This window comes from Trichomycterus rosablanca, chromosome 7 (genome assembly GCF_030014385.1).
Source record: "Trichomycterus rosablanca isolate fTriRos1 chromosome 7, fTriRos1.hap1, whole genome shotgun sequence".
In the NCBI taxonomy this organism is placed as follows: domain Eukaryota; kingdom Metazoa; phylum Chordata; class Actinopteri; order Siluriformes; family Trichomycteridae; genus Trichomycterus; species Trichomycterus rosablanca.
Genome location: NC_085994.1, coordinates 24,322,088 through 24,347,808, shown reverse-complemented (window position 1 = coordinate 24,347,808; position 25,721 = coordinate 24,322,088). Strand labels below are relative to the sequence as shown.

General features: G+C 40.5%; 1 protein-coding gene across 1 annotated transcript in view; it reads right to left on the bottom strand.

Moving 5' to 3' along the window:
- The window catches only part of plxnd1 (plexin D1), a 183,804-nt gene that overhangs the window by 18,979 nt on the left and 139,104 nt on the right, over window positions 1-25,721 (bottom strand). The window contains exons 24-32 of the mRNA XM_062999159.1: window positions 18,199-18,329; window positions 16,233-16,431; window positions 12,265-12,411; window positions 11,386-11,542; window positions 8,587-8,693; window positions 8,132-8,195; window positions 4,523-4,557; window positions 2,567-2,671; window positions 174-337 (exon numbers count right to left, since the gene is read on the bottom strand). Coding sequence (XP_062855229.1) covers window positions 174-337; window positions 2,567-2,671; window positions 4,523-4,557; window positions 8,132-8,195; window positions 8,587-8,693; window positions 11,386-11,542; window positions 12,265-12,411; window positions 16,233-16,431; window positions 18,199-18,329 — 1,109 coding nt within the window. The remainder of the gene's footprint in view (window positions 1-173; window positions 338-2,566; window positions 2,672-4,522; window positions 4,558-8,131; window positions 8,196-8,586; window positions 8,694-11,385; window positions 11,543-12,264; window positions 12,412-16,232; window positions 16,432-18,198; window positions 18,330-25,721) is intronic.

Genomic DNA, 25,721 nt, shown 5'->3' with positions numbered 1-25,721 from the left:
TGGAGGATGCCAGCATTGGTATAATTACAGATTGTGTGGATCGAGGTGGGCGAGGGTCAGGATTATCATTTCTATCATTTAAATTCTGTCAGATATATGCAAGTAAAAGAAAACTCCAAACTATGTATCACTAGTTTGCTGAAAATGACTTGTCTGTTCCCATTGGTTTGTACCTGTTGGTTTTCCAGATGTGCAGTGTGTCCTGGTCTGTGATTCCTCGCTTGCCGGCCTGTTCTTCTAGGAAATCAAAGAAGTACTTCACAGCCAGCGGGGGTTTCTCTGGCGGGATACTGAGGATGGCTTGGATAAGGTCATCCAGAAACTTCTGCAGTGTTCCCTGTGAGCAGTAATGTTTAAACAGTGGATTGTAATTCAAGTGTAGTTAAATGTATATGGACAATACCTCTAAATAGTTGGTTTAAAGTGGAGTGAAGAACAATAGCCTAGGTCTTAGAGATAAAGCTTTACCATTATAAAGCTCAATAGATGAATCTGGCTGGCTGGATGCCAGAAGGATGCTACCTCTCCCAATGCTTAGTGCCAACTAATAAGTTTGGTAGAGGAGGAATAATGGACTGGGGCTGTTTTTGATGATTTGGGTTGGGCGTCTTAGTGTCAGCGAAGGGAAATCTTAATGTTATTAAATACAGCACCCCCATGCACACAGGGAGGTTCATAAAGAAGTTGTTTACAAAGTGTGTTTAAAAGATATTATTGCTATTATTGCTGATATCAGTGCCCTATCTCAACAGTGCTTTTGTAGATTAATGAAAACTGAATATCCCTAAATTAAAGCAGCAAAGGGGCAATCAATGCCAAATTAATGTTGATGGATTTTTAATTAGATAGATATAATGGATTGATGTAGAAAGACCGTGGCTATTTAGTTCATGTCTAAATGGGCATTGCAGTTTGGCCAGACCTTCTGAAAGGGTAGCATGTACATAGCCCAGCGGTTGTAGCCTCGTGGTTAAGGTACTGGACTAGACCGCTCAGGCGGTGCAGCGGTAAAACACGCTGGCACAGCAGAGCTGGGATTTCGAATACATCTAATCGAATCTCAGCTCTGCCATCTGGCTGGGCTGGGCGGCTGCATTAACAACGACTGGCTGTTGTTCATAGGGTAGGCCAAGCCGGATAGGGACTCCTCATGACTGAGCAAAATTACGACCTCTGCTGGCTGGTTGACGCCGTTTGCACAGAGTCGAGGAATAATGCTGATCAGAGTGTGGCTTTCCGTGCACAAAGCTGATCCGCATATGAACTCGCCTTATGCAGGTGAAAAGATGCTCTCCCCAATCGGGGCGGGGGTCAGCTCCAGTGGAGAGGAAGCATAACGCAATTGGGTATAAATTGGACGGGCTTAAATCGGGAGAAAAAAAGGGAGAAAATGCATTAAAAAAAAGGTACTGGACTAGTAATCAGAAGGTCGCTGGTTCAAGCCCCACCACTGCCAGGTTGCTGCTGTTGGGCCCTTGAGCAAGGCCCTTAACCCTCAGTTGCTCAGACTGTATACTGTCACAGTACTATAAGTCACTTTGGATAAAGGCGTCTGCTAAAAGCTGTAAATATGTTTATTTTCCAGTATCCATAACTTACTATCTATACTGGTTTTGCAGTGGCGTCTAGACTATTGAGTCTTGGATTTGGATGATGTGCCAGTGTGATTTTAGGTGCTGCCAATTTTGCAGCTGCCTAAATAGTGAGAATTCAAACTGACATTAAACTAATATTAAAATGCACAATTATAATACAACAATTAGCCATTACATAAAACAATTAACAATTACAACTACAAATAAAATAAAAAGTAAAATAATAAAAATATAATAATAATAATAATTATTATTATTATGGTGATGATGATGATGATGATGATGATAATGATAATAATAATAAGACTAATGGGTTACTACTACTCTTACTACTTAAAACAATAATAATAATAATAATAATAATAATAAGACTAATAGGTTACTACTACTTCTACTTATAATAATAATAAAATTAATGGGTTACTACTACTTATAATAATAATAATAATAATAATAATTATTATTATTATTATTATTATTATTATTGTTTTTATTATTATTATTATAAGACTAATGGGGTACTACTACTACTACTACTACTATTACTACTACTAATAATAATAGTAGTAATAATAATAATATAATAATAATAATAATAATAATTATTATTATTATTATTATTACAGTAAGACTAATGGGGTACTACTACTACTATTACTACTACTAATAATAATAGGTAGCTGCCTAAATAGTGAGGATTCAAACTGACATTGAACTTTGGAAGGCAGATTATTTCTTATGGTTATTATGTTCACTGGTTATTCAGTCAGAACATCGCTCAGAATAAGGCATCTCAGTAGGCAGCATTTTGAGGCATCTAGGACAGCTTTAAGACAGCTTTTTCTTGTCTATGTAGAGAGCTCACTAAGTTTTCAGACAGAGCCTTTGTTAAATCAAACATAGGATATTGGGCTGTACAACTATGCTTTTAATTTATCGTTCATTGAACCCTTAACTACTGTATGTCTTACCTTAGTGGAGAGTAAGCGGGTCAGGTAAATCTCAGGCAACACCTTCTTCCTGTGACTGTGCCTGTGAGACTTCTTAGTTTCTGTGAGTTCATCGTGAATTGAGACCTGCATTAACAAGACAACAAACCAGTAAATCACTACAAACCTTCTACATTCCAATTTTCTTGTGAATGGTTACTACTTAATGTCTGAGTGACCTCTAGTGTAGCTATACTATCTGCTATTCTAACTCTTGTAACAACAGCCAGCACATTAAGCTGTTGCCTGTGTAGTGTCTCAGGACAGCTGATCTAAAATAGCTCCACTATGTTTAGGCCCTTATTTAAAAGGTTTGCATATATTGTACTAGATATTGCATTTGCCAAGATCTTTGTTGGTGTTTGCAATTAGATTTTTTTTTTCTCATTAACAATTTGTGCTTGTTTGCTACAAACCTGCAGTGTGCAGTAGATACACATATCATGCATTTGCCAAGCTGTTTTTTTTCTAAATGATGTTTAGCTATTTCACTCACAGATATTGAATTTTTAGCAAGTTCTATAACAAGTACCATTTTCACACACAAGGTAGATTGGCTACTCTAAATTATGTGTAAGATTGAGTAAGTGATTGAATTTGCGAGTGTGTGATGCTCAGGGTGTCCAGGCTGTGCTGCTACCTGTGAGCACCCAGTGCTTCTGAGGGGCATCTGAGCCACTGTGACTTTGACCAGGACGAATAAATAAGTGAAGTTAGCACCTGTAACTAAAAGTACTAAAACTAATATTAAAATGCACAATTATAATACAACAATTAGCCACATAAATCAATTTAAACTAAAATTAAAATAAATAAATAAATAATTAAATTAAAATAATAAAAATATAATGACAATAATAATAATATTAACAATAATGGTGATGATGATGATGTTAATAATAAGACTAATGGGGTACTACTGCTAATAATAAAAGTAATGACAATAGTAATAATAAGACTAACAGATTACTGCTACTACTACTACTAATAATAATAATAATGATACTACTACTACTACTACTACTAATAATAATAATGATAATAATAATAATAACAATAATAATAACAATAATGATTATGATAATAAAACTAATAATAATAATAATGATATTAATAATAATAATGATAATAATAATAATAATAACAATATTAATAATAATCATAATAATAATGATAATAATAATGATTATGATAAAAAAAAAAAAATAGTAATGACAATAACAATAAAAAGACAGATTACTGCTACTACTAATAATAATGATAATAATAATGATAATGATAATGATAATGATAATAATAATAATGATAATAATAATAAGAAGAAGAAGAACAAGAAAAACAATAATAACAATAATAATAATAATAATAAGACTAACAGGTTACTACTACTACTAATAATAATAATAATAAGAAGAAGAATAAGACAAACAAGTTACTAATACTACTACTACTAATAGTAATACTATTCTACTAACAATAATAATACTAACTAATAAAAAAATCTAAACTATAACACCAGTGTACCTCCAAGAAGGCAGTTGCAATTTTAGATTTTAGACCATAGATGTCTGGGGAATTCAGTCTCAGTCCATCAGCAACAGAATAAAACCTTCGACCACTGCATTGCTCAAGAGTTCAGTAAATTGCATGCTAAGCACTAAATGTGGTAACAGTTTGGAAAATTACATTTGTAGCTGTTTAATAAACACTCGATGCCAATAAAAGGAAACTGCCTTATATATTATAAGTCTAATTTATATATATCAGTCTGGACTGTTCAAATCATCGTCTACAACATGTCATTCTGTTTTACTGCCTGTCTCCGCTCTGATTATTGTACGTACACAGCGATTCTACAAGACGCTGGGAAAAAACTGCATAATCAACCACAGACCTCAGTAATGCAGTGTGGGTGTACAGGAAGAAACACACACTTACCAGATGAACGTACTTCTCTGTGTCCAAGTCTTTAGCTACACAGAGAATGAAAAACAATTACTCAGTAAACCAGCATTTAGCCAAGGAGCCAGAGGTAACATGAAATACAGTGTAATTAAAGCACAGAAATTTGAAATGCTAGACTGGGGGAAAGGTCAGTGGAAGGAAACCTGGGTTGCACTGTGTGTGTGTGTGTGTGTGTGTGTGTGTGTGTTGGCAAGATGAAGCCAGGCAGCACACTAACTGGTTGCGGAACCAGGCTAATGAGCTTTTGTACCTCATAATGATTACAAAAGACATTCGACTTCTCTGGTTTACAAACATGTCTAAGCAAGAGCAAACACTGTATAAACCCTTATTATGAGGTCTGTGTGTCTGCTAATGTGAAACCCCAGTAAAATACAATAAAAATAATTATTCTAGACTGGAAAAGTCATTTATGCAAACCCTGACAGTATGCAAAATGCTCATAGAAGCAGGACGCAGTGATTTAGTATTAACCAAAATCTGTACAATTGACAAAGTCACTATATTTTATGTTAAACTTTATTAACTTCATCATACACTCAGTCTAAACCTGATGCATGTAACACATTCAATAAATACTTAAATAAATAAAAAAAATTTAATATATATTTTTCTTTATGCATTTTCTCCCCTTTTTCTCCCTTTTTAGTGCGTCCAATTGCCCGATTGCATCATGCTCTCCACCAATGCCGATCCCTGCTCTGATTGAGGAGAACGAAGCTAACCCACGCCCCCTCCGACACATGGGCAGCATGCCGTATGCATCTTATCACCTACACTTTGACAAGTGCAGTGCAGCTCAGCGTCGTGTACGGAGAGACACGCCCTGAGAGCACTCTTTTCTCATCTCTGTGCAGGCACCATCAATCAGCCAGTAGAGGTCGTATTTGCACCAGTCATGAGAGAGAGACCCCATCCGGCTTAGTCCAATCGTTGTTCATGTGGTCGCTCAGCCTTAGCCGGCAGATTCGATACGATGTATTCGAGATCCCAGCTCTGGTTCCAGCGTGTGTTTTTACTGCTGTGCCACCTGAGCGGCCCATGAATAAATACAATTTAAACAGATTAAAGAGGTGTTGTTAAAGGAATAAGGATGGTCCAAGGCTCACCACTTTGCCTAAAATGTCTCTGTGGTGGAAAAACCCTTAATGAAAATCTCACATAGAAACTCAGACAGTGTGATAAGAAGGAAAGAAAACAATCACTCTTTATACTCCCATCAGGCGGCACGGTGGCTAATTGGGTAGCATTGTCGCCTCACAGCAAGAAGGTCCTGGGTCCGATCCCCAGGTGGGGCGGTCTGGGCCCTTTCTGTGCAGAGTTTGCCCGTTTTCTCCCCGTGTCTGCATGGGTTTCCTCCGGGTGCTCCGGTTTCCTCCCACAGTCCAAAAACAAAAAATGCAGCCAGGCTAATTGGAAACAGTGAATTGTCCTAGCTGCTAGGGCGCATAAACCAGTGCATTGTAGTGGCCCCGATAAATGGGGAGGGTTGTGCCAGGAAGGGCATCCGGTGTAAAAACTGTGCCAAATTAACGGGAGCAGCCGAGGAAATAGATAGATAGATACTCCCATCAGTGACCTTGGTCTAAACCAGCAAGAACTGGGTTTTGGAGGTCATACAATATAATTGGCACACTTCTTATCATGTACACGACTTTCCAGTAACATTCCATTGTAGCAGTATTCCTGAAATACTGGGATGTGGCTACTGGCAATCATGGCCTAAGCATATCTAGACATTCTAAGAAGTAATTGATTATGTATTAATTCTTCTAGTGTAAATTACCATCTTTTTCCCATAGTCTCAAAACAATTTTACTCTACAAACAATTGCAAGGATTTAGGTTGTTTTACCCTCTACAGTGCATAACATCATCAAAAGGTGTGCTTAAGGACTATATTTAAAAAAACACTGCTTTCATAAAAATAGCTTCTGTGATTAATATCACCACTTAGCATTTGGAAAAGTCATGGGCTACATTGGGCTAAAATGAGCTGATGCACAGTGGGAACACTGGTGTCACTCGAATAGACTGTTCAGATTGTTAATGGTAATAATGAATTTGTTTTCTGGGTCAGAACATAAAAAAATGCAAATTTACGTATATGCTTTAAAAACACTTCAGGAAAGGAACTATGGCTTATTTCTCAAACGTTTATTAAAATAAAGGTTGTTTAGTAGTTGCAAACTGTGTTACACTTGTGTCATAGATAAGATGTTTTTAGAAAGTGTGTGGGTGTAGGTGTGTTTGTTGACGCAGTTCATAAACTTCAGATTGTAATCTTGTTAAAGGTCACTGCTAACACTGCACGACTAGATAATAGATAATAAAAAAAATGCCTTTTGTTGCTGTGATGATTTGCAATAATTAAAAAAAATTAAAGCTGCTGTTTAAAAACATGCCAATATTTTTAGAGGTTGTACATAAAATGTATATTACTCAATTAGGCTTATACAGTATATAGCTGATCTGTACATGTGGTCAGACTATGCATTTTCTGTATATATATTGATCAGCCATAACATTAAAACGACCTTCTTGTTTCTACACTTACTGTACATTTTATCAGCTCCACTTACCATATAGAAGCACTTTGTAGTTCTACAACTACTGACTGTAGTCCATCTGTTTCTCTGCATGCTTTGTTAGCCCCCTTTCATGCTGTTCTTCAATGGTCAGGACCCCCACAGGACCACCACAATGCAGATATTATTTAGGTGGTGGATCATTCTCAGCACTGCAGTGACACTGACATGGTGGTGGTGTGTTAGTGTGTGTTGTGCTGGTATGAGTGGATCAGACACAGCAGCACTGATGGAGTTTTTAAACACCTCATTGCCACTGCTGGACTGAGAATAGTCCACCAACCGAAAAAATCCAGCCAACAGTGCCCTGTGGGCAGCGTCCTGTGACCACTGATGAAGGTCTAGAAGATGACCAACTCAAACAGCAGCAATAGATGAGCGATCGTCTCTGACTTTACATCCACAAGGTGAACCAACTAGGTAGGAGTGTCTAATGGAGTGGACAGTGAGTGGACACGGTATTTAAAAACTCCAGCAGTGCTGCTGTGTCTGATCCACTCATACCAGCACAACACACACTAACACACCACCACCATGTTAGTGTCACTGTTAGTGCTAAGAATGATCCACCACCTAAATAATACCTGCTCTGTGGTGGTCCTGGGAGAGTCCTGACCATTGAAGAACAGCATGAAAGGGGGCTAACAAAGCATGCAGAGAAACAGATGGACTACAGTCAGTAATTGTACAACTATAAAGTGCTTCTATATGGTAAGTGGAGCTGATAAAATGGACAGTGAGTGTAGAAACAAGGAGGTGGTTTTAATGTTAGGGTTGATCGGTGTGTATATATACATTGCATATGTATATGCTCATTTAAATAAATAAATACAAATGATTTTGTATCATTGTAAAAAATAAAAATAAAAAACCAATAAATTCACACATGGACTTTGTCACTGACCCATGTAAACAAATACTTATACGTAATTAAGTAAAACACATCAATCCTACTGAACCCGTCACACTCACACAGATCCATTCATGGTCATTACCTCTGCCCAGCGTGTTCTCTCTCTTGTCTTTCAGGCTCATGGCCAGCGATGCCCCCTCAGGGATCTAAAAAAGAGCAGAGTTCACGAGGTTAGAGTTCGTAAGGGTCAGAGGTATTTTGCTTCACTCGAGGGGAGTGAAAGCACTCATTAAGTTGAAGAAGTTTACATACTGTGTAATGAGTTAGACAGCCTTTCCTCTGAACCGAGACCGCTAGCTTTACCGCACGCATAGACACACAAACACACACTCACACTTTACAGCTCGTTCCCTGTGGCACCTCGCAAGCTAAACAGTCACGCCGCTAAGAGCCCGGGGTCACGACTGTTTGCGCACACATTCTGTTTCATTCCCTTTCTCCCCATAGTCCCCTTTGTCTCCTCTCATGCTGTGACACAGTTTAAGAAAAGAAAATCTGAAAAATGGACATTTATTGCTGCGCACAACACAAACACACCTGGTAGTGATAGACAGTGTTGAGCTTCTTTCTGCCGTCCTCCATTACAGAGGTGTTATCCAGGTCCTGAAGAATTCGACTGCTGCAGCCTACCCCAGGAAACCACTCTGTGGAGCAAAACAAATGATATATATTTAAATATATGTGAAATATCTTTATAAATCTAATATTTAACTCTTCAAAACCTAAAATCAAACTTCAACTCTAAACCTAACCCTTAACTCTAACCTAAAAATCAAATTCCAACTCTAACCTAAAAATCTAATTCCAACTCTAACCTAAATCCAAACTTCAACTCTACAGTGGGGCCAAAAAGTATTTAGTCAGCCACTGATTGTGCAAGTTCTCCTACTTAGAAAGATGAGAGAGGTCTGTAATTCACACTTCAACTATGAGAGACAAAATGAGAAAAAAAAATCCAGGAAATCACATTGTAGGATTTTTAAAGAATTTATTTGTAAATTATGGTGGTAGCTGGTATTTTGGCCCATTCCTCCATGCAGATCTTCTCTAGAGCAGTGATGTTTTGGGGCTGTCGCTGGGCAACACGGACTTTCAACTCCCTCCACAAATTTTCTATGGGGTTGAGGTCTGGAGACTGGCTAGGCCACTCCAGGACCTTGAAATGCTTTTTACGGAGCCACTCCTTCGTTGCCCAAGCGGGGCGTTTGGGATCATTGTCATGCTGGAAGACCCAGCCACGTTCCATCTTCAATGCTCTCACTGATGGAAGGAGGTTTTGGCTTAAAATCTCACGATACATGGCCCTGTTCATTCTTCCCTTAACACGGATCAGTCGTCCTGTCCCCTTTGCAGAAAAACAGCCCCAAAGCATGATGTTTCCACCCCCATGCTTCACAGTAGGTATGTTGTTCTTGGGATGCAACTCAGCATTCTTCTTCCTCCAAACACGACGAGTTGAGTTTTTACCAAAAAGTTCCATTTTGACCACATGATATTCTCCCAATCCTCTTCTGGATCATCCATATGCTCTCTGGCAAACTTCAGACGGGCCTGGAAATGTACTGGCTTAAGCAGGGGGACACGCCTGGCACTGCAGGATTTGAGTCCCTCTCGGCGTAGTGTGTTACTGATGGTAGCCTTTGTTACTTTGGTCCCAGCTCTCTGCAGGTCATTCATCAGGTCCCTCCGTGTAGTTCTGGGATTTTTGCTCACCGTTCTCATGATCATTTTGACCCCACGGGATGAGATCTTGACCCCAAGGGAGATTATCAATGGTCTTGTATGTCTTCCATTTTCTTACAATTGCTCCCACAGTTGATTTATTCACACCAACCTGCTTGCCTATTGTAGATTTACTCCTCCCAGCCTGGTGCAGGTCTACAATTTTCTTCCTGGTGTCCTTCGACAGCTCTTTGGTCTTGGCCATGGTTGAGTTTGGAGTCTGACTGTTTGAGGCTGTGGACAGGTGTCTTTTATACAGATAACGAGGTCAAACAGGTGCCATTAATACAGGTTATGAGTGGAGGACAGAAGAGCTTCTTAAAGAAGTTACAGGTCTGTGAGAGCCAGAAATCTTGCTTGTTTGTGGGTGACCAAATACTTATTTTCCACCATAATTTACAAATAAATTCTTAAAAAATCCTACAATGTGACTTCCTGGATTTTTTTTTCTCATTTTGTCTCTCATAGTTGAAGTTGTACCTATGATGAAAATTACAGACCTCTCTCATCTTTCTAAGTAGGAGAACTTGCACAATCAGTGGCTGACTAAATACTTTTTGGCCCCACTGTAAACCTAACCCTTAACTCTAACCTAAAATCAAACACTAACCCTAACCCTTAACTCTAACCTAAAAATCAAATTCCATCTCTAACCTAAATCCAAACTTCAATTTTAAACCTAACCCTTAACTCTAACCTAAAATCAAACACTAACCCTTAACTCTAACCTAAAAATCAAATTCCATATCTAACTTAAATCCAAACTTCAACTTTAAACCTAACCCTTAACTCTAACCTAAAATCAAACACTAACCCTAACCCTTAACTCTAACCTAAAAATCAAATTCCATATCTAACTTAAATCCAAACTTCAACTTTAAACATAACCCTTAACTCTAACCTAAAATCAAACACTAACCCTAACCCTTAACTCTAACCTAAAATCAAATTCCAACTCTAACCTAAATCCAGACTTCAACTTTAAACCTAACCCTTAACTCTAACCTAAAATCAAACACTAACCCTAACCCTTAACTCTAACCTAAAACCAAACACTAACCCTAACCCTTAACTCTAACCTAAAATCAAACACTAACCCTAACCCTTAACTCTAACCTAAAAAGTAAATTCCAACTCTAATTCTAACCCTTAACCCTTTAACCTAAACTCAAAGTCCAACCCTAACCCTTAACTCTAATCTAAACCTAATCTCCTACTCTAACCCTAACTCTAATTTAAACCTAATCTCCAACTCTAAACCTAAACTCTAACCTAAAACCAAACTCCAACTCTAAACCTAACCCTTAACTCTAACCTAAAATCAAAGTCCAACTCTAAACCTAACCCTTAACTCTAACCTAAAATCAAAGTCCAACTCTAAACCTTAACTCTAACTAGCCTAAAATCAAACTTCTACCCCAACCCCTAACCTTGAAATGTAGACTAATCTAACCTAATCTAAATATAACCCAATAAATCCCCTAACCCTTGCAAACTTAGGTTTGCATTGACACGTAAAATTATGCTGTTGATGATGATGATAAGCTTAAATACATTTTCACTCTCACATGGTTGCCATGCTGCTGCAAGCTCTGTAATTGGCTGATAATTTACCTAATTCAACGTCCTCTTCCCATGGCCACTGAGAGAAAGGGAGGTTCTTATAGAAAGCTTCCAGGATCTTATCCTTCACCTGACAGATGGTGTCTGTGTTCAGTACTCGCACAGTCACCGAGTCCATTCCGAAGCCTTGGAATGACACATTGATGTTCTGGAACACACAAAAAACAAGATTTCAATAATATCAGCAACTCTTAGGATGTTGAACTGATGGACTGGCAGAAAAAGGTATCAAAATAGATGATAAGTAGCACACATAGCGTTCTAGCCCTAAAGGATGTTGTTTTACTGTGTCATTACTGTAATGAGCATCATTCAGTCACTTTATTAGTACTACTGAGCTTTGATTGTGAGCCAGAATTAACATTTCCTATGTGTTACATTCAGGATCTGCTTCTAATCTGCCTCAAGGTGTGCTTTAAATTTGCTGATTAAGCAGCTTTTATAGAGACTCGTTGGCACCTGGAACCAATCATGAATAAGCTTCCTGCAGGCATTACTTGGTCAAATTCTAATCAGACACAGTACGTCAGTTAGGACGCATTCTCATGAGAAGCGACAAAACCGATTTTGCGCTGGCTGTGCCATTGTTTCCTATGGCGTGTGGCGGTTCACCTGATTGAACTTTGACCCTTGCCGCTGACCTCCAATGAGATGAATTTGACAGACATGACAGATAGATAGATAGATAGATACTGTAGATAGATAGATAGATAGATAGATAGATAGATAGATAGATAGATAGATAGATAGATAGATAGATAGATAGATAGATAGATAGATAGATAGATAGATAGATCGCTTCACATGTGAATGCACACTAAAACAACTGAACACACAATGTGTCAGACATTGTTTTATCGTGATACTCACCAATGGCTTAGCCTCAATGTTCTCTCTCAGCAGCCATTCCTCATTCAGCGTGTAGCGCGCCTTTCCCGTTATGGCATCTATTGAACCTTTGTTGATCTGCTGTTTGATGGCACACAGTAGCAGGAAGAAAGGCTCACCAACCGTTTCCTAAAAGAACACATTAATAGTGTTTTATCTCTCAGCATTTTTTATACAAGCAAAGTTGTCTTTGTGAGAAACTCAGCACTGACATAGTAGAAACCATTAAAAGTTAGCAGAAGATGCTAGAAAAGTAAGGCTGGTGCTTCATGTTGATACACGGCAGATCCAAAATGAAGTAAGTGCTTACTAAAGTAGTGTACTTAAAGCTAGATTAAATTTGTTGCTGGTTACATAGGCATACAAAAACATTACCAGGGGCTTTTTTCTTTCACGGTAGTCTCGAAATTTATGGTGTCCATTGTTCCGTGTAGTTTTTATTAGGTGCAGTCAAACTAGGCATGCTTATATTCACACAAAACAGCTGCAAAAACCATTTAAATCCCAAGACTGCAATAATATACATTAAACAGCTATACATTATGTATGCTTGTCAACAGCTGACCATGAGCTTGTTGGACATCCTATTATAAACCCATGTGTATTAATATGGAATGCCCCCATGGCATGTCTGTGGGAATTTGTGCTTACACAGTATAGAAATGCATTACCGATTTAAAATTGATATTTTATTTCATCCCAAAGGTGTTTAGTGGGTTTAAGATCAGTGGTCTGTGCAAGCCACTGGATTTCCATCTCACGAAATTCAGACCATGTCTTAATGGACGTTGCTGAGTCATGTTGAAACAGGAAAGGACCTTACCCAGACTGTTGCCATTCTACAAAAGTTCCTTCTTTTTAGGGGATTTTATATGCCTTAGGAATTGGTGGGACAAAAATAAAATAACACAATAATAATAATAAGATTGTCCTCATACTTTCGGCCATATATAGTACATATCCCTGACTAGTGCACACAAACCTTTAATGTTAACTGTACTTAAAATCATTTTTATGTGCAATTGATACTTATTTTAATAGACAAATAGGAATAAAGAAGGATGATCAATAGAGTGTAAATTAGACATAAAAATATACTATGGCTAATAGTCAATACAATAAATGCTGCAACAGAATTAACTGTGTTTACATACAACGATCAGCCATAACATTAAAACCACCTCTTTGTTTCTACACACTGTCCATTTTATCAGCTCCACTTACCATATAGAAGCACTTTGTAGTTCTACAATTACTGACTGTAGTCCATCTGTTTCTCTGCATGCTTTGTTAGCCCCCTTTCATGCTGTTCTTTAATTGTCAGGACCCCCACAAGACCACTACAGAGTAGGTATTATTTGGGTGGTGAATCATTCACAGCACTGCAGTGACACTGACATGGTGGTGTTGTGTTAGTGTGTGTTGTGCTGGTATGAGTGGATAAGACACAGCAGCGCTGATAGAGTTTTTAAACACCTCACTGTCACTGCTGGACTGAGAATAGTCCACCAACCAAAAATATCCAGCCAACAGCACCCCATAGGCAGCGCCCTGTGATCACTAATGAAAGTCTAGAAGATGACCAACTCAATCGGCAGCAATACATCAGCGATCGTCTCTGACTTACATCCACAAGGTGGACCAACTAGGTAGGAGTGTCTAATAGAGTGGACAGTAAGTGGACACAGTATTTAAAAACTTCAGCAGCATTGCTGTGTCTTATCCACTCATACTATCACAACACACACTAACACACCACCACCATGTCAGTGTCACTGCAGTTCTGAGAATGATCCACCACCTAAATAATACCTGTTCTGTGGTGGTCCTGACCATTGAAGGACAGCATGAAAGGGGGCTAACAAAGCATGCAGAGAAACAGATGGACTACAGTCAGTAATTGTAGAACTACAAAGTGCTTTTATATGGTAAGTGGAGCTGATAAAATGGACAGTGAGTGTAGAAACAAGAAGGTGGTTTTAATGTTATGGCTGATCGGTGTGTATATATACTGTATATATACAGTGTATCACAAAAGTGAGTACACCCCTCACATTTCTGCAAATATTTCATTATATCTTTTCATGGGACAACACTATAGACATGAAACTTGGATATAACTTAGAGTAGTCAGTGTACAGCTTGTATAGCAGTGTAGATTTACTGTCTTCTGAAAATAACTCAACACACAGCCATTAATGTCTAAATAGCTGGCAACATAAGTGAGTACACCCCACAGTGAACATGTCCAAATTGTGCCCAAATGTGTCGTTGTCCCTCCCTGGTGTCATGTGTCAAGGTCCCAGGTGTAAATGGGGAGCAGGGCTGTTAAATTTGGTGTTTTGGGTACAATTCTCTCATACTGGCCACTGGACATTCAACATGGCACCTCATGGCAAAGAACTCTCTGAGGATGTGAGAAATAGAATTGTTGCTCTCCACAAAGATGGCCTGGGCTATAAGAAGATTGCTAACACCCTGAAACTGAGCTACAGCATGGTGGCCAAGGTCATACAGCGGTTTTCCAGGACAGGTTCCACTCGGAACAGGCTTCGCCAGGGTCGACCAAAGAAGTTGAGTCCACGTGTTCGGCGTCATATCCAGAGGTTGGCTTTAAAAAATAGACACATGAGTGCTGCCAGCATTGCTGCAGAGGTTGAAGACGTGGGAGGTCAGCCTGTCAGTGCTCAGACCATACGCCGCACACTGCATCAACTCGGTCTGCATGGTCGTCATCCCAGAAGGAAGCTGACGCACAAGAAAGCCCGCAAACAGTTTGCTGAAGACAAGCAGTCCAAGAACATGGATTACTGGAATGCCCTGTGGTCTGACGAGACCAAGATAAACTTGTTTGGCTCAGATGGTGTCCAGCATGTGTGGTGGCGCCCTGGTGAGAAGTACCAAGACAACTGTATCTTGCCTACAGTCAAGCATGGTGGTGGTAGCATCATGGTCTTGGGCTGCATGAGTGTTGCTGGCACTGGGGAGCTGCAGTTCATTGAGGGAAACATGAATTCCAACATGTACTGTGACATTCTGAAACAGAGCATGATCCCCTCCCTTCGAAAACTGGGCCTCATGGCAGTTTTCCAACAGGATAACGACCCCAAACACAAACTCCAAGATGACAACTGCCTTGCTGAGGAAGCTGAAGGTAAAGGTGATGGACTAAACCCAATTGAGAACCTGTGGCGCATCCTCAAGTGGAAGGTGGAGGAGTTCAAGGTGTCTAACATCCACCAGCTCCGTGATGTCATCATGGAGGAGTGGAAGAGGATTCCAGTAGCAACCTGTGCAGCTCTGGTGAATTCCATGCCCAGGAGGGTTAAGGCAGTGCTGGATAATAATGGTGGTCACACAAAATATTGACACTTTGGGCACAATTTGGACATGTTCACTGTGGGGTGTACTCACTTATGTTGCCAGCTATTTAGACATTAATGGCTGTGTGTTGAGTTATTTTCAGAAGACAGTAAATCTACACTGCTATACAAGTTGTACACTGACTACTCTAAGTTATATCCAAGTTTCATGTCTATAGTGTTGTCCCATGAAAAGATATATTGAAATATTTGCAGAAATGTGAGGGGTGTACTCACTTTTGTGATACACTGTATATATATATACTGTATATTGATGTTTAATAATTGCTTTTGATTTGTCGGATATTGAAAGCTGTCATGTGCACTTGGCCTGCATGTTCCAAAAAATCACTTCATCTTGAAAATGCTTCATTCCAGATGAACCATGCCTCATGGATGTCCACTGGGTATCGATTTTTGAACTTTACAGTGAAATTCAAGGTCAATATCTTTATGGCTCCCTCGGGAGGTTCCACAGACAGCCTTACAGGATGACTTTTAGACTCTTAAGCATGTGGGTAAAAGAAATTGTGACTGTGGAGCTGCACAGTTGCTAAAGATGGGGATTCCTTCTTCCTCTTGTCTCACCTTGAGGTAGCTGTACATGCAGATGGACATCCAGTTGGTGAGCATCTTCTCCACTACAGACTCGGTGCGTCGCAGCATCAGCTTGGGGTTTTTGGAAGCCGATGCGTCGATCAGATCCACCAGCAGTTCTTTCATGATGCTAGTGTAGTACTCCAGCTTACCGTGGAGAGCAATAGTGAGCAGGGAGGCTAGATTACATCTGGACAGATGGACACAAAGCGACAAGAATTAATGAGTGTGCACATTAACATACTGTATATGAAACAGAAAGTCAACAACCAGCGTTGTTCTTAACCAGCTGCATTACACTGTAGATACTGTCAATGGTGAATAGCTGGAGCCGTTCCATGAACAGGACGAGGCCTTGGTGCTGCAGTGCGTAGGTGAAAAGAATTCGGGACTGTCTGAGTACAATGTTTCTTTCATATGTGTGCATGAAACGCTGAACTGAGGAATGTTCAATCTGGGAATTGAGATTCTTTTGACAGATTTTGAATTTAATGCTGAGACAGCCATGAGTTATCTGATGTACCCAAGAACCTAAGTAGAAAATATTGGACACCTAAGTGGAGCATATTCAGCTAGCACACCAGCTCTGGGATTCTAAACTCCCTGATTCGAATTTCAGCTCTGCTACCGATAGGCTGGATGCCCCCTAGCAGGTACAATTGGCAGTGCCTTCAGCAGACAAAATTGACCGATGTGGGAATAGACTGGACTAAAAAGGAGGTGGAGACTTTTAGCCTGAGGCATGCGAAGATCAGTGCATGACTCTCCTTTTGTGAGACTGGTCTCACACACAAATCCACCAAAGAATAAGTGAATAAGAAGGGGAGGTGGTTGTGTGCACACATCGGAGGGAGCGCGGACATTCGGGGACGATCGGGGTCCCTAGCAGAGGAAGACTAACTGACTACACTGAATTGGGAAAAAAGGGAGAAAATGCATGAATAAAGTAATAAATTACATTCAATGCATTTTATTTTTATTTATTCATTTATTTTCTATTTTATTTATGCATTTTCTCCCAATTTAGAGTAGTCAATTTGTCTTCCACTGCTGGGGATCCCTGATTGCAGTCGAGGTGGGTATATTGCTGCTCACGCCTCCTCCGACCCACGTGCAGCCCTTAGGGGAACCCTTTTTTACCAATGCACTTTGAACAGGCGCCTCTCTATCACAGAGTTTGAAGACCCCACCCACATAGTCCGATCATCCCGCCCCTAGCAGAACTGTGTCTGCTGCAGGCACTCCCAATTATGACAACTAGGTGGCGCCCAGCCAACCGATGGCAATGCCGAGTTTCGAACCGAGCAGTTCAGAATCTCGGCGTTGAAGTGCTAGCAGAATATCCCGCTGTGCCACCTGGGCGCCTCAATGCATTTTAAAGCTAAGTTGTATTAAGTCTTTTTAATAATAATGCTGTTTTATGATTGCAGGCCATGTCACAACAACAGTGGGGTTGATGTTTTTAGATTTGCATGATCATAAAATCTGTGCTTCTTACTATTGAACAGGACAAAGGGGTTACATTTTTACACTTAATCCTTCACATTTGGATATTCCCAATTCCACCTTGCACTCCCTACCCACACCTCATGCATAACACCCACACCGGTTGACAAGGGCCTCAATCAGACAGTATTCATACAGTACAGCTGAATCTGGCCTTTCCCATATTAAATACTTGTAAACCACAAACCCAGGTCTTTGCAGTAGTGGGTCAGATTAGGCATCTGCATCACCCTGTGTATCTTGTGATTATTTGTTGCTCGTGTGGCACAGCAGTCTATTACAATAGCCCATCACTGCTGAGATCTGGGTTTGAATCATAATTGGTGCCCTGGCCAGGATATTCCTGCCTTGTGACTGGTGTTTCCCTGTAGAATCGGTCCCGCTGTGACCCTGACCATATTCAAGCGGTTGATGAAAATGAAATCAAAGGAATGATCAATTTTTTTGTTACCTGTCTCGGACGGCGAAGTCTTTCTGCTGTTCCAACGCATGGACAAAAGTGATGAGGAAGTGTTTGTTGTTGAGAAGAGTGGAGAACAGGGTAATTCCCTCCTCTACGTTGGGTCTGGTGTTGTTGGATGGCTAAGAGAAAGAAGTAAACAAAGAGGTGTTTAATTTTAGGTACCATAAGGGTTCTCTTTGGGGTCCCTGAGACCCCAGAGCTTTTTGTAGTTGCTCATAAGTAAGGCCCTACATAGTGAATAAAAATGGTTAAGAACGGCTCATTTCACGGCTGTGAAAATCACATCACGAGCCGTGAAATGAGCCGTTTTTAACGTTTTTTATTCACGTAGCGTTCAAGTGCCTTACGTTTACTGATTAATTTGCACCATGAGGTGGTCCTAGCAATCCTACGGCAATTCAGTTAGCAATCGGTTAGTCAAAATATATAAGATGTCGAAGTCTAAAACAGCTAAAAACACTACTCAGGTAACTGAGTTTGGAATTCTGTGGACGCAGAAAGGGAGTGTCAAAACACGAACGAGTATTTTTGTATTTGAGACAGAGCCTCATACCATCGCTGGACGTTCTAGGTTTACGTTCAGCCATTAAGGTAGGCTGTGCTGTGTATTGTAGCTTCCATTTATTCTATCATTCAATTTATGAGTGTTATATAATGACTGCTGTGAAATGTGGCACTTTACTTTATAAATCCGTGAATACTGTATGTATATATATATATATATATATATATATATATATATATATATATATATATATATATATACATACAGTATCTCCCAAAAGTGAGTACACCCCTCACACTCTTTTCATGGGACAACACTATAGAAATCAAACTTGGATATAACTTAAGAGTAGTCAGTGTACAGCTTGTATAACAGTGTAAATTTGCTGTGCCCTCAAAATAACTCAACACACAGCCATTAATGTCTAAACTTCTGGCAACATAAGTGAGGACACCCCTAAGTGAAAATGGCCAATTTTTGCCCAAAGTGTCAATATTTTGTGTGGCCACCATTATTTTCCAGCACTGCCTTAACTCTCTTGGGCATGGAGTTCACTAGAGCTTCACAGGTTGCCACTGGAATCCTCTTCCACTCCTCCATGAAGACATCACTGAGCTGGTGGATGTTAGACACCTTGTGCTCCTCCACCTTCCGCTTGAGGATGCGCCACAGGTGCAGAATTGGGTTAAGTCCATCATCTTTAACTTCAGCTTCCTCAGCAAGGCAGTTGTCATCTTGGAGGTTGTGTTTGGGGTCGTTATTGTGCTGAAAAACTGCCATGTGACTCAATTTCCGAAGGGAGGGGATCATGCTCTGTTTCAGAATGTCACAGTACATGTTGGAATTCATGTTTCCCTCAATGAACTGCAGCTCCCCAGTGCCGGCAGCACTCATGCAGCCCCAGACCATGATGCTACCACCACCATGCTTGACTGTAGGCAAGAGACAATTGTCTTGGTACTTCTCACCAGGGTGCCGCCACACATGCTGGACACCATCTGAGCCAAACAAGTTTATCTTGGTCTTGTCAGACCACAGGGCATTTCAGTAATCCATGTTCTTGGACTGCTTGTCTTCAGCAAACTGTTTGCGGGCTTTCTTGTGCGTCAGCTTCCTTCTGGGATGACGACAATGCAGACAGAGTTGATGCAGTGTGCGGCGTATGGTCTGAGTACTGACAGGCTGACCTCCCACTTCTTTAACCTCTGCAGCAATGCTGGCAGCGCTCATGTGTCTATTTTTTGAAGCCAACCTCTGGATATGACGCTGAACACGTGAACTCAACTTCTTTGGTCGACCCTGGCGAGGCCTGTTCCGAGTGGAACCTGTCCTGGAAAACCGCTGTATGACCTTGGTCACCGTGCTGTAGCTCAGTTTCAGGGTGTTAGCAATCTTCTTATAGCCCAGGCCATCTTTGTGGAGAGCAATAATTCTATTTCTCACATCTTCAGAGGGTTCTTTGCCATGAGGTGCCATGTTGAATATCCAGTGGTCAGTATTAGAGAATTGTACCCAAAACACCAAATCTAACAGCCCTGCCAAATATGCGGCACTGCCAAATATGCCCCCTAGATGGCGCTCAGCTGACCGGTGGCAACACAGAGTTTCAGAAACTCGGTGCTGGTGTGCAAGTGGAATATCTCGCTGCGCCAAACATAACATATTTTTATATTGATATTGTGTTCCAAACACCCCCTAATTTATGTACTTCTGTACAGGGCCTTTGAGACTCCAGCTAGAATATATGATTAAACAATAGATCTTTATATGCTTTAAGTTTCTGTCTGGTGTTGAGGATGCAGTTGACTCTCTTTACACACACACACACACACACACACACACACAACCCTATACAAAATCTCCCACTATTCTCTCACTGGTTAATTTGGTTAATTAATTCTGTCTATTTCGAACTCAATGTAATTTTATTTCTCCCACACAACACTGTGGTCTCTGTGGGGACCCCAAAAAAACAAAGCAGTAACGTCAATGCCAACAAAACACAAGGGTTATTAAAGACTTTAACAAAAACCTCTTGTGAAAGCATTTGCAACACCATCTTGAATCATATCAAGACACCAAAAGGATTTACAAACAATGACATTTCACCCTTATAATCACGCGTCATCTAACCACTGGTGTGTGTTTCGGAATTCAGTAGACGGAGCTTGGCAGGCGAAGTCTCTCTTGCGTTACACAATTTCCTGATGCTGTTCTGCCTAATGAGCAATGCTTTACTTTGCTACACCTCATTTGCTGACTCATCAATTCCAGACATAAATAAGTTCCTGGTGTGTTTCTCTTTACACAAGACATGAAACAAGGTCAAACCTAAATCTGATAATCTACTGTCTGATCTCTTCTATACAGCAAAACGTCCCTTTACCTTGAAAACGAACATTTAGTCATAGCAACCTTGCATATGCGGCAGATCTTGAGTTTAGATTTTAATCAGGAGAAGATTAGAGGTTTTTGAATGCCAGCAGCAGTTAAAATGACTCCTAGGTTAAACAGCTGCTTTATTCTAGTGCTTGTAGCAGCGGTGTTTGCTTTAAACATCACGTCTCCCTGCAGCACTTTTTGTATTCATGTGTGAGTCAAAAATTTTTTGTGTAAGTAGGTTTTACATTTTCAGCATTTAGCAGATGCTTTTATCCAAAGCAACTTAAAATACTGTGACAGTAATACTGTGTCAGTATATTATCTAAGCCAGTGGTCCCCAACCACCGGGCTGCGGACTGGTACCGGTCCGTGGGCTGTTTATTACCGGGCCACACAGAAAGAATAAATAATTAGAGATCGCTAGAAAAGCAGTTTTCACTGCTTTTATTTCGGGTGTTATTGTCTTATTGTCACCCCTAGGTGGGAGCGTCTCATTGCAGCGAAACTGGTCCGCGGTGCAAAAAAGTTGGAAAGCGCTGATCTAAGCAATTGCTCAAGGGCCCAACCTGGCAGTGGTGTGGGTTGAACCAGCAACCTTTCGATTACTAATTCAAAACCTTAACTGGTAGGATAGAACTGCCCTGTTTTAATGTTGAATTTGAATGTAGGTGGGTATTCCCAGCTACAAGGTGGGAAAGCTAATGAATTAAAAAATATGTTGTCATCCAACTTGAATTATAATAATTATAATTCATTAAAGATTATGCTTCACTAGAACTGATGACTTCCCTGTGCAAATATAAATAAGGCTAGTTTGACTGCATCCAATTAGTCTGTGCCACAAGCATTACAATGAGAATATAGAGATCTTAAAAAGTGAATAACAAATTAGTATTAGGAATGCAACTTTCGGCCATTTCTACTTAATTACATCTCTGTACTAACAATTGTCTGCAGGTTCCGTACATGGAACAGTGTTCTCTTTGGCGAGGTTGGAAAAAAGAAAATGTTGTTGGAACGCAGGTGTTACTGTCCAAGCTTTATGCTGCCATGCTCCTGAATCCTGTCATACAAGAAAAAAATCCACTCTTTACAGCTTGTTTGTTGCTAATCACATGGACACAGTTGGGTGTTACATCAGGACACTGACCCTAAAAACTAAAAAAAAAACATTTTGTTGGCTAAATTATTCATTTATTGTCTGTTTTACCACCACTTTACCCTATTCTGGTTCACAGAAGGTTCAATTTACTGGGTGAAAATTAGAAAACACTCTGGACACCCAGGGTCAACACACATTAGACAGTGGTAGCCTAGTGGGTAGGGCTTTGGACTATCAACTGAAAGGTTGAGAGTTTGAATCCCAGCTCTGCCATGCAGCCACCGTTGGGCCCTTGAGCAAGGCCCTTATCCCTCTCTGATCCAGCGGTGCAATACAATGGTTGACCCTGTGCTCTGACCCCAGTTTCCAAACAAGCTGGGATATGCTATGGGATAATTTCATTGTACTGTACACCTGTATATGTATATATGACAAATAGAGGCATTCTATTCTAAACAAGGGCTAGTTTAACTGCACCCAATTAGTCTGTTCCATTAGCATTACAACAGGAATTACAGAGATCTCAAAAAGTGAATAATAGATTAGTCCGCAATGTAACCTTGTGCCATTTCTATTAATTACATCTCTGTACTAACAATTGTCATTAGAACAGTGTTCTCTTTGCCAAGAAAGTGTCTTTGCTTTAACCTTACGCTAAGAGGAAAGTGGTCAGGATGACTGAATGCAATCTAAAATGTACCACATACAGGTCTTTCATGAATTTGAAGTTGTTGGAACACAAGTGTTACTGTCCAAGGGCAAGCAAGCTTTATACTGCCATACTTCAACCATTAAAAAATGCTGCACCAAAACAGGCACTTTAAAACTTGTTTGTTGCTGATCACATGGACAAAGAAATAACCAGAAGTATGTGTGGATGAGAAAAAGTAGGGCAACACTGTCCATGTATTACAACTCTTCAGTAATGGACACAGTTGGGTGTTTCAGCAGGACTTTGACCCGAAACACTTAAAAACTTAAACCTTTAAAACTCTATTTTATTGGCTAATTCATTCATTTATTGTCTGTTTTACCACCACTTTACCCTATTCAGGATTGGAGGCCCAATTCACTTGGGGAAAGAAAGGAAACACCCTGGACAGGTCAACACACACACACATACACATTCACGCCCACTCACACCTAGGGGCAATTAAACTGACCGCTTTGGATGTATTTGAACTGTGGGGGAAAACCGGAGCCCCCGGAGGAAACCCACACAGACACTGGGAGAACATGCAAACTCAATAAAGAAAGGACCCAGACCAATCGACCTGGAAATCGAATACAGGACCTTGTTGCTGTGAGGCAACAGTGCTACTCACCGAACCACTGTGTTGCCCCATTAGCTAAATCAGCCTATGATTACACTAAGGAAAAGCCTTACAAAGGTTCTGACCTAAGTTCTATTTATAATATGTGGACTAAAGCAATATGTTAAGTTTATGTCAAATAGATGTTTAAGAAAGCAACTCTACTTTGTAGCATGATCTAAGATCCAAAAAAGTGGGGCCAGTGATAGCTCAGTGGTTAAGGTACTGGACTAGTAAACAGAAGGTTGCCGGTTCAAGCCCCGCCACCACCAAGTTGCCACTGTTGGGTTCTTGAGCAAGGCCCTTAACCCTCAATTGCTCATTGTGTAAGTCACTTTGGATAAAAGCGTCTGCTAAATGCTGAAAATGTAAAATGTAAAAGTGGCAGATCAGCCAGAAAAGAGCTAAAAACATAAAAATAAAATAGAAATTTAATGAGCTGTATAAAGTGTTTTAAAATGCCCTTAACAAACCCAGTTTTGTGTTCTAATCATTCAGAAAAAACAATTAAAATGATTAACGTGTCTTTTCTAAGTCTGTTTAAACTTTTGACTCCTACTGTATACTGTACATGTTGCCAGATGACCACATGACTAAGCAGGCCGACAGACAAAGCCAGTAAACACCGAATGTGTTAATCGTCTTGAACCCTTCCGCTCTGCTCTACCCGAGCAACTTTTTACCACAAACGGACGTGTGATTTGAACGGTACACGTGTTTAGCTAAGCCGTAATGGAGCGCGGTCCCCTCGGACACCTTCCATATGCTCCTGAAAGAAACGGAGCGGGATAGGGGTGAGGGGGGGAAGGGACAGAGACGAATAGGTGTGTGAAGATTAATGTTCGCTGACTTGAGAAAAAAAGAGGGCTGCGCTTCTTTTAAAGACGGCTGGCTGCGTGAAACACTTCATCACTGCTACAGCCAAACCCCCACATCTCCTGACCTAAAATCTGTGTTTAACACACACACACACACACACACACACACATGTACGGCTTCACACATGCACAAGTTGCATATACATGCATCCATTCATCATTGCACAATGGGATGCTGTGCCAAAAGACAACCTCTTGTTCATTATTTCCAGAGCTATGTTTGGAAGACTGTTCCTGTTTTTGCAGCTGCTCCGAAACCTGCAAACTCAGCAGCCATACAGTCGTGCAGTCTGTTTGTGTGTGAGTGTGTCTGTGTTTGCATGTGTGTGTGTGTGTGAGTCCTAGAAATGCACACATCATTCAAATTTTTTGTGCATTTTTTCCAAACTTGAGTTTTCCCTTTTATGGTCGTTGGTTCAAACAAACCAGCACATGCCCAGGATTTGTGTAACATAACTGTATAAACCCTTGTGAACCCAAACCATAATGCATACTCCACCTGTCCTAAATGATTTAGCTTTCAGGCTAAATGAAAAATAAAGCAATGTAACTGAATTTTGAAACCCCTGGTCTATGTAGCATGAAGGAACAGCCTGGCATTCATCACAAATGTTGTGAATAACTGGGGGTCACTCAAGGAAAAGTCAACAAATGTCATGTTTCTCTGCTGTTGAACACAGTGCCAAATTTGTGGCAACCATGTTCCAGTATGGTTACTGGCCCTGACCCGTCGAGGCATGGACTTCACTAGACCCCTGAAGGTGTGCTGTAGTATCTTGCACCAAGATATTCGCAGCAGATCCTTTAACCTCAGTTGTGAGGTGGGGCCTCCATGGATCGGACTTGTTTGTCCAGCACGTCCCACAGATGCTCGACTGGATTGAGATCTGGGGAATTTGGAGGTCAAGTCAACACCTCAAAGTCATTGTTGTGCTCCTCAAACCATTCCTTTGTGGCAGGGCGCATTATCCTGCTGAAAGAGGCCACAGCCATCAGGGAATACCGTTTCCATAGGTGGAACGCACTGTGTGATGCACTGTGTATTCTAAAACACTTCTATCAGAACCAGCATTAACCTCGTCAGCAATTTGAGCTACAGTAGATCGTCTGTTGGACCGGACCACACAGGCCAGCCTTCACTCCCCACGTGCATCAATGACCCTGTCGCCGGTTTACCACTGTTCCTTCCTTGGACCACTTTTGATACATACTGACCACTGCAGACTGGGAACACCCCACAAGAGCTGCAGTTTTGGAGATGCTCTGACCCAGTCGTCTAGCCATCACAATCTGGCCCTTGTCAAACTCACTCAAATTCTTATGCTTGTGCA